Below are 8,777 nucleotides of genomic sequence, written 5' to 3'. Positions count from 1 at the left end.
CCCCTTTCCCTTTCCCCTGTCTTCGCGCGCTGTCCTTTTTGTTTCCGATTGGTGAAAGTCCCTTCCCTACCTTGGCTGCTTGCGGGCGGGGTCGGGCGGGCTGCAGCCCTGCCAGGGGCACCTGTAGCGCTGGCAGGGGCGGTCGCCTGGGCTCGTCGACACCCGAAGAGTGTGAGGGGAGAGGGTTACTTACATGGGTCTAGCAGCTTGGCATTGGGCCCCGCGGTGCCACCTGAGCGCACCTTGTGCTGGAGCCGGGAGCTGCCTCCTCTAGGCTCGGGGCCTAGCCTGGCCTGGCCCTGCCCGTGGATGGGGTCGTCTCCGAGTGGTCCGCGCTGCTGGCGTCTCTGATGCGGCCCTCGTCAGGTTCTTGGCCTCGAGCTCAGTTGAGCCGCGCCGCCTCCCCCCTCCGCCCCACGCCCTCCCTCCTCGTCGCGTCTAGTGGCGGCAGCTAAGTCTAGCGGCTCGGGCGTGGCGGGGCGGGGCCCCTACCTTGGCAGGGGGGCACGCGGGGGCTCTGGAGGCGCAGCCCGCGAAGGTACCAGTCCAGAGCCCAGGCCGCGGCCGCGCCACGGGCCCCCTCCGTCCTGCGGTGCCCCGGCCAGTCTCACGATTCCCGTTCGGGGGGTGGGGAGGAGGAGGAGGAGGGGGTTACTCCTCCCGAGGCGTTCATTCATCCCGCTTGCATGCTATTTGTTTTATTTCTCTCTCCTTCTCCCCCTTGCGCTCGCTTGGGAACGCAGGCCGTAATGAATATCACATTTTCACCGCACTGCGTGAGTGTGTGTGTGTGTGTGTTGTACATTGATCGCATCACGGTGTGATGGGACCCACAGGGAGGCTCTTTAGAGGCGCCCGCTGCGGCCGGTAGGCAGGCCGGCAGGTTGCAGGGTGTTTGCTCGGCGGGGGAGAAAGTATCGAGTGAGCAGCCGAAATGTGAGCCGAGTGGAGGTGGGCGTGGGTGGACAGGAAGCGGTGCACGACGGCGCACGGCGCAGCGAAGTGGTACCTACCGGGTACCTACTCGGCCTGTGGTGCCACCCGATCCATGGCAATAATTCTGCTCTATCTATGCACGCACCTTTCCGGGCGGTAGGCAAACGCCTTGTTTTGCGAACATGCCCATCATCCCCATCCCGACCTATTTTTGCCCTTTCTGTGCGCTGATTTGAGCGGTTTTGGGTAGGGAGGTGGGGGCACCTTTGGCGGCTGCTGCTGGGGTCGCGCCATCATTAAATTGGCCTTGGTGTCGAACGGCTGCAGTCGCGCGCAGCGGGGCCGCGGCAGGGTCGGGGGCACCCGTGGGCCGGCGGTAGCTGTCCCGTCACAACTCACCGCGGCGACAGTCTGGTCAAAGCGAAAGCACGATTAGCTAATGGCGTCGCGGCTCCCCTGTTCTCTCTGGGCGTGAGTCACGGGCCGGCGGCCGCGTGTGTCTCCGGATGTGCCGATGTACCGTACGCCGTGAGCGGGGCGCGAACCAGCGGCACGGCCGCGAGTGCGGGTGGGACGGGACGGACGGGGTGGGGTGGGGTGGCTGTTTTGTCGCGAAGTGACGCGCCGCGTCGCCGTCGCCGCGGCCCGGCTCCACCGGATGCAGCCAATGAGGGTTGGGCCCGTCGTCGGGTCGGCGTCGTCGGGGCGTGCTGAGCTTGGCCATAGCGACAAGGGTGCACGCCCAGGTGAATGGAGTCGGGAGGCAATGAAAGGGGAAGGAGGGAAACGCCGCTGTTTCGGCTTTCAGTGACCCTTAGGAATCGTCCGGAAAGTAGATTTTCTCAGTTTCAGCGTTAAATTACGGGAGGTTGGCGCCTGCGAAACTCGGGGTAGGCCACCCCGCAGTACACCCGTGCACCTCAGACAAGATGTTGCCTACCTGCCAGGCGCTATGAGAGCTTGCAATGGCTGAATTTGGCATTTTCATAATGCAAGTGACGGACCTACTTTGTTGATGATCCCCATGATCCCTTCCCTTACCCCACCCCGACCCAACTAGGCCCCATGCTGCACTGCATGCGCTCGACCGACCGCGGTGTTTGGCCTGGCGCTTCGTTTCCTGACCCGTCTCCTCCTCTTATGTTGCAGGCCTGGTGCGGGTGGAGGACGGCCGGCTGGAGGTGGGCCCCGTGGAGTGGCACTCCCTGGTGGCCTACTACGGCGGCCTGCTCGGCGTGGTGCTGGTGGGCCTGGTGCTTGTCGCAGTTCTGCCCGTGGCCGGGCTCATGTTCTGCTGCTGCCGCTGCACGGGACGCTGCGGTGCCCGCTCCCAGCCGTTCGACAAGCGCCACGACCCTTGTCGCCGACACTTCTTCGGCGTCCTGCTGTCGGCTATCGCCATCGCCCTCCTGTACGCAGCTCCTGTCCTCGAAAAAAATTAAAATAAGTTAGGAAATTTTTGTGTCAATAATTACGTGATGTTATTCCCAGGTTTGGTGTCGTTTGCGCCTTTGTTACAAACGAATACATGGAGAAGGGGGTACGAGAGCTTCCCAACAAGACAAGTATCATCATCGACGACACTCGCCTCTTCCTGCAAAACACCCAAAAAGAAATAAACCACCTTCTCATTGATAACTATAAAGAACTGTCAACTGCGCTGGACAAGAGTTTAGATAGTTAGTAACATTAGTCTTGTAAATTATTTGTTATATTATATTTCTCCAATTTTCAAAATACTGATTTGTTTCTCAATTTTAAGGCAGCGGCGAGAAAATGAACCGGCAGCTTGCTGAAATATCCCATGCAACATCTTTGGATAACCTGACTCAACTTGTTGCTGGTTTGGGTAACATCAAAGCAGATTTAGCAGAAGTAAGCAGTATTACAGACCAGCTGAAATCGAGCGCCCGTATCCTGAAGAAAGGTTGGTGAAAGTTGCTTTCCCAAGGTGTCAGGAGTCAAAAGTTCTTGTCTCGGTTCTTATGTTTTAAGTGTCGTATTTGTCTTTCTTTATTTTTTTAAGGTTTAATGAGAGTCAAGAACTCCTTAATTGATATCTCTGCAAGATGCAAGCGCATTGCGCAGTGCAATGGAGTAATTAATGAATACAGTCAACAGATTGATCAGATAGCTATTAAGGAGCAATTTGATGATGTGAGTATTTTTTTCTTTATTTTATGCTTTTACGGGGCAAATTAGAAATTTGATTGGTGACTGCCCAAAATTTCTGAATGAAAATCTAACAATCCTATGTCTTTTTCCATGCCAAATAAAGATGCTTGACAAGTATTTTCCTAAGGTACAGTGATATGGAGGTTTTTCTCTGTGGCTGCATGGAATAGTGTCAACACCATACAGATTGCGTTGCTTTGTTTATTTTGTTTTTCTCTGTTTTTATATTTTTGCAGTACTGGTTTTAGATGGTCCTGGCATCCTTTCTTTTATTTTTATTATTAGGCTGCTTTACATGTAACTGGACATGTAATTTTTATTTTATCCTATCTGTCAGCTTCCAGTCAGTATATGATCAGCAATTTGCTTTTTCTTTGTGTTATTTTGATTGCAGGGCCCTTTTATTAAGAAATAGATTTTGTAGAAAGTTGCATATGAACCCAATTTTTTTTAAAAAAATTGCCTAATTTTTTTACCTATTTTATATTCTTTTAAATTTTCAGTTACCAAATATAACTGAGAGCCTGCAGGCTGTGTCTGGTCTAGTGTCAGAAGAAGTTAAACGTGAATTAACAAATGGCAAAAGACAGTTAGACAATGTACAAAGAGAAATTCAAAGAACGGTTGATAATGCCATCCCTACTATTTCAACATCTATTGCTAAGACAGGTGGGACTTGCTATGAATTTACTTCTCCCACTTTCTTTCTCAAGAAGCCCACTAACTGCAGTATTTCCATTATTTATGAAGGTGATGATGTTGGCCGAATTGCGAGAGAAATTACAAAGTACCTTGACAATGCTGATCAAGCTGTTTTCCGGAATACAGAAGTTCCTCTTGATCAGGCAAAGTTCTATATTCAACAGTTTAGTCCATACAGGTATTTTGAATGTACCTCAAATCATTATGGAATTTATTGTCCTCATGGACACAATTACTTTGATGTAACTAATCTAATCTAATTTTGTCTTAGATATGATATGGATCTATCCGTGAGTTGCATGCTGTTATTGATTCTTGTTCCAATCACACTTGGTCTGTTTTGTGGCTTTTGTGGAAAACGACCAGATGCTGCCTATAATGATGATAGCTGCACTAAGGGTTCTGGAGCTCGGCTGCTCATGATGTATGTACATTGTACCTAAAATTTGTGCCTCTAAATCTAGAATAATTATAACATTTTACCCAACATGTTCTGTTTCAGTGCTGTGTGGCTTATTCTCTTACTAAGTTCATTTATCATCATTATTGTTCTAATGCATTTTGCCCTTGGCGTTGTTGCCCAACGCACTGTATGTGAGCCACTTCGTGAACCCCAGTACAACCAAATATTTTCATTAGTGGATCAGGTAATACCTTTGGAGAAGATTCTTCAAGTTCAGGTACTTGATAATCATCGTCGTGGTCGTCATCGACGTATGCAACCTGCACACACCAGCATAAGCTCTGTGATTGTGTAAGTTTTTTGTGGATCAAATGGTTTAGCAATATAGTTTGCAATATATGTATGTATATTTTTCAAACCTTTCTTTTTTCAGTGCCTGCCACCAAAATCGCACAATTTATGATGTACTAAATCTTGAGTCGAGAGTCAATGTCAGTGAAGTTTTAACCTTTGCAAATAATCGAAATCTACAAGAAGCACTTGATGCCATAAGAGATCGTCTAAATGTTGAAGGTGAAATTGTTATCCTGCCTGACCAAGCCAAACGGAAGCTGGCTGAACTTGCAGAATCATCACCCACCATACCTTTTGATACCTACACTGAAGTGGTATTTACTATTTGAGATTACCGTGCTTTTATTTCATATAGTATGTGTGTATTATGTTTAAACCATTAATTATGATTAAATTCATTTTAATTTATTTTTCAGCTTGGCCAGAAAATAACAGAGTTGAACTTCACAGACTTTGCTAATGTGTTACAAACTGTTGCCAGCAGAATAGATGATATTTCTGTAAGTGTAAAGACATGTCTTTGTTTAATAGATTTTAAAAATATGGCTGTGATATTGACTGTCTTTTTTGTAGATACAAGATGAACTAAAAGTTGAAGCGAAAAGCCTCATCCATTACCAGCGAGATATTGAGGAGCTCGCAGTGTTTGCTCATAATTTAAGTGAGAAAGTGAAAGAACTCAAGGATCATCTGAATATAAATCATAATTCATTAAAAGACGCTATTTATGGACTCATGAATGAAGTTATTAAAGCTCAAGATTACTTGAATAAGGATGGGCCTCAAAAACTGCTGGAGGTATAAATTGTGTCTCAATTTTGTGATGTACACACACATGTATCCAATTTATTTCATGTGATCTACTTACATTGAATTTCAGATAGCACAACAGTTTGCTGATGAATTTTTGAGCCATGTCAGACACTATATGCAGCGTGTTGTTGACCATACCCATTCAGAAGTAGGAAAGTGTTGGCCTTTAAGTCGTGTTTACAATGCAACATTGATTGCGACTTGTGATGAAATTCTTAACCCATTTGTAAGTTCATATCCTTTTTTGAATGTTCATATCACATAGGGATGATTTAATAAAGTCTCACTGTATAATTCTTTTTCAACAGAATGGATTTTGGGCTAGTGTAGGCTGGTGCCTGCTCCTCTTCATTCCTTCAATCATACTATCAGTGAAGCTTGCTACACTGTACCAAAAATCAGACCCTTATCCTGGGCCTCTTGTTGAAGCGTAAGTTTTGCTATTACATGTCACTGATGTTGTAGTATTTTTTCCTATGTGTAATTTAATCTAATCTAAATTTACTTTCATAGGGAGTACATGTATGATGCATATGCTGACAGAGACAACATTCCCCTTGCCAAGTAAGTTTGTCTTTCGAACTTTCAAAATTTACCTTGATGAACATAGTTGTTAACTGTAAATTTTTACATTTTGGTCTAGTGTTCACGATAAAAAGCGCAAGAAAACCAAGCAGAGCAGAGGAAGAAATTACCAAGAGACATATGATAATTCGAGTGGGGGTGCTGGTTATCTCCAAGATTATAGTGCGCATCTAGGCAGAGCAGAACGTGATCGAGCACGGACTGACCCCGAAAGACCTGGACACTCTCAGGGAGGACAACGCTATTCAGATATGGCACCAAAGTAAGCAAAACTACATACATTTAAATATTGCTGTTCGTCCTAAAGTAATTTGCTCTTTAATGTATCTGACCTGATTCTTCCTCCATTAGGCACTGGGACTTCCCAAACAATGGGCCACCACGCTACCATAGCCCACATACGTCTCACACTCCTCCAATGTCCACCGAGTATGAGCGGCCCCCTCCTTACTATTTCCCTGGCCCAGGGTAAGCAAAGTTTATATGTATTGATCTTAAGCAGGAGTGGAATTAATTTTGAAGTACTGTAGCTGGTGTTTATCATGTTATATTTTTATTCTAAAATTTTCTTGCAGTGAAAGCCGCCCTTGAAGAATGTTTGCATTTGACTGCCTCTCTTCTGCTGTGATTAGCTGCTATTTCCACCTGTCTTAGCAGCATGTCTTTTTCTTGGTATGATATTGGAAAGATTCTGCGGAGAATTAAAAAAATTGCTATTCCATGCCAGCATTCATCGACTTGAAGTCCTTTACTTTGGTACTGACAAGCAGTATCACAAATGTACTGTATGTTTCTTGGTGCCCTTTTTATTTTGTGATTCTAATGCTTATCTTGAAAGATGAAGCTATAATTCGCCATTTACTGCCAATTACTGCCTTGTTACATTCCTGAACTCAGCCCAATCCTTGGCTCCTTTTTTCCTTTTTTCCTTCCCTCTAAGAAAATACCAATTTTCTCAATTTCTTCGTGTGTATTTATGTTTGACTTTCCTGAGCTTTTTTTAATATGATTAGCCATGGAGAACTTCTTGTTCCTTCTTTCACATCACCTTTTTATATAAGAAGTTTGCATCACTAAAATTACCACTTACCTATATGTATCAGTGTTCAATTATATTTGACCTCTTTTATTTTTTTTACTACCAGAGGATGGGCTGAGAGGGGACCAAATGACTTAAGTTGCATGCTCTGAACCTTTCTTTTTGTTCCTTGTTATAAGACTTACTTTTTCTTTATGATGATCAATTATTTCTTTTGTTTTATTATAAATTTATTTAAATTAGTCATATAATGTGTTATGTATGATGGTTATTTAAGCTTTACTTCTGTGATGCCATGTCTCACATAATGGGCATTTAAAATATGTAATTCAATGCCCTTTTTTTTATGTTTGTTGAATCTCTTGCCATAGATATTATTTGGGTACCAGTAGGAATTTTTTTTCATCTCTTGTAGTAGACATGGATTGCACTCCAGAGAGGTTGTGCTGGTGTTAACTTTTTATTTTTGCTGTGATTAGTCATTTTATTGAAAAGTGACATTAATTACATCGGTGTGTCCATGTAGTATTATTAACTCACATGACTGTACAAAGCCATGAATGATAGTGTAAATATGTTTAGTGTAAATTACATAAATATTTTAAGAAAATTGTGTATCTAAAGATGCCTTAAATTTTTAAATAGTAAGGTTTTACTGCAATTTTGTTGTTGACTTAATGGGCGTTTAGATTTACGTGAGGGAAAGACATAAAATTTCTCAGCCTCAATTTAACATGTTTCTTTACTCTGATTCCAATGCATCATGAATTCTGTTCTATTTATCATTCCACAAGACAAAAAATGTCTTCAATACCTCTGACTTATATTTTTCTCATACTGTGTTTTGAAATAATTTTCTACATAAGTGGTATTACAAATTTTAAGTTATCACCATAAATTAGGACAACTGGTGAGTACATCAGTTCTACCTCCCAGGTATTTAGGCATTGGAAGCAAATCAGTTGTTTATCACTTTAGGATTGTTGCTATCTTATGTTCCCACAGGAAGCTCCCAGGTCTAGTTGGCCAGATGTAAGCCATAATTTTAGCTTTAGTGGAGAATTCAAGTTGACTTCTGTGGAGGAATAGGAATAAATTACATGTATGATGAGTGCAAATTAAGATAAGCAGAAGCCTGGATAACTTCCAAGTATATTTTTGGTGACAAACATCAGTAAGGGAAAGATTTTAATGAGAATATTTTTCACCCTCGATCTATTTATGTATATTAGCCATGTTCCAAAGGTTGTTTAAATATGATGTGAAAGACACACAAGTCCTGTATGCACTCTCTGAAAAAAAATTATTAAAAAATAGATCAGTGACCTCCAACTGTTTTCTATCTGTCTTACATTATTCTCATTCGCAGAGCTCAACTGTTTGTACAGACTAGATCACTAGATGAATGGCTTGCCTACCTCTAAAGTGATGCGGTTGAAGTGAAAACACCCAACTCATCTGTGATGTGATGCCCCAAAATTTTTAATCACAAAGTGAAAATTTTGTTGGAGGTGGGTTGAAAAAGACGAGAGGCTGTTATTTATTTAAGACGCGGATCGAGCGACCAGCCAACTCGGGACAGCTCAAAACCATGCTCTTTCATGCAGCTCAACGCCCAAAGGGGGCGCCCCGATTAGCGGAAGCTCGTTTGTCCGAACCTAATTTATCTATTTTGGTAAATAAAATGAGTAAAGTAGTTAATTACATTATGTTATTTCATTTAGTGGCAGTTGTTGAAATAAGAGCTAAATCAGGTACAGATACCATCAG

The 8,777-nt window shown here is 43.6% G+C and overlaps 1 protein-coding gene across 2 annotated transcripts in view; it reads left to right on the top strand.

Annotated features, from left to right (window-relative positions):
• The window catches only part of LOC113210532 (prominin-like protein), a 15,554-nt gene extending 7,215 nt beyond the window's left edge, over window positions 1-8,339 (top strand). Inside the window, exons 2-19 of one of the 2 annotated variants that reach the window (XM_026428579.2) lie at window positions 2,086-2,347; window positions 2,428-2,615; window positions 2,699-2,863; window positions 2,963-3,093; window positions 3,215-3,238; window positions 3,615-3,780; window positions 3,862-3,991; window positions 4,085-4,237; window positions 4,316-4,567; window positions 4,650-4,884; window positions 4,987-5,070; window positions 5,144-5,368; window positions 5,451-5,609; window positions 5,692-5,813; window positions 5,897-5,947; window positions 6,027-6,230; window positions 6,320-6,436; window positions 6,544-8,339. In XM_026428579.2, the coding sequence (XP_026284364.1) occupies window positions 2,086-2,347; window positions 2,428-2,615; window positions 2,699-2,863; window positions 2,963-3,093; window positions 3,215-3,238; window positions 3,615-3,780; window positions 3,862-3,991; window positions 4,085-4,237; window positions 4,316-4,567; window positions 4,650-4,884; window positions 4,987-5,070; window positions 5,144-5,368; window positions 5,451-5,609; window positions 5,692-5,813; window positions 5,897-5,947; window positions 6,027-6,230; window positions 6,320-6,436; window positions 6,544-6,559 (2,684 nt within the window). In that variant the 3' untranslated portion in view covers window positions 6,560-8,339. The remainder of the gene's footprint in view (window positions 1-2,085; window positions 2,348-2,427; window positions 2,616-2,698; window positions 2,864-2,962; window positions 3,094-3,214; window positions 3,239-3,614; window positions 3,781-3,861; window positions 3,992-4,084; window positions 4,238-4,315; window positions 4,568-4,649; window positions 4,885-4,986; window positions 5,071-5,143; window positions 5,369-5,450; window positions 5,610-5,691; window positions 5,814-5,896; window positions 5,948-6,026; window positions 6,231-6,319; window positions 6,437-6,543) is intronic. The other variant, XM_026428580.2, reaches the window with a different exon arrangement.
• The last annotated feature ends 438 nt before the right edge of the window (window positions 8,340-8,777 follow it).

The sequence above is a fragment of the Frankliniella occidentalis genome, unplaced genomic scaffold (assembly GCF_000697945.3).
Source record: "Frankliniella occidentalis isolate FOCC.00 unplaced genomic scaffold, Focc_3.1 Scaffold116, whole genome shotgun sequence".
Taxonomy (NCBI): domain Eukaryota; kingdom Metazoa; phylum Arthropoda; class Insecta; order Thysanoptera; family Thripidae; genus Frankliniella; species Frankliniella occidentalis.
The sequence above is the reverse complement of the archived record's forward strand: the minus strand, read 5'-3'. Positions and strand labels throughout refer to the sequence as shown.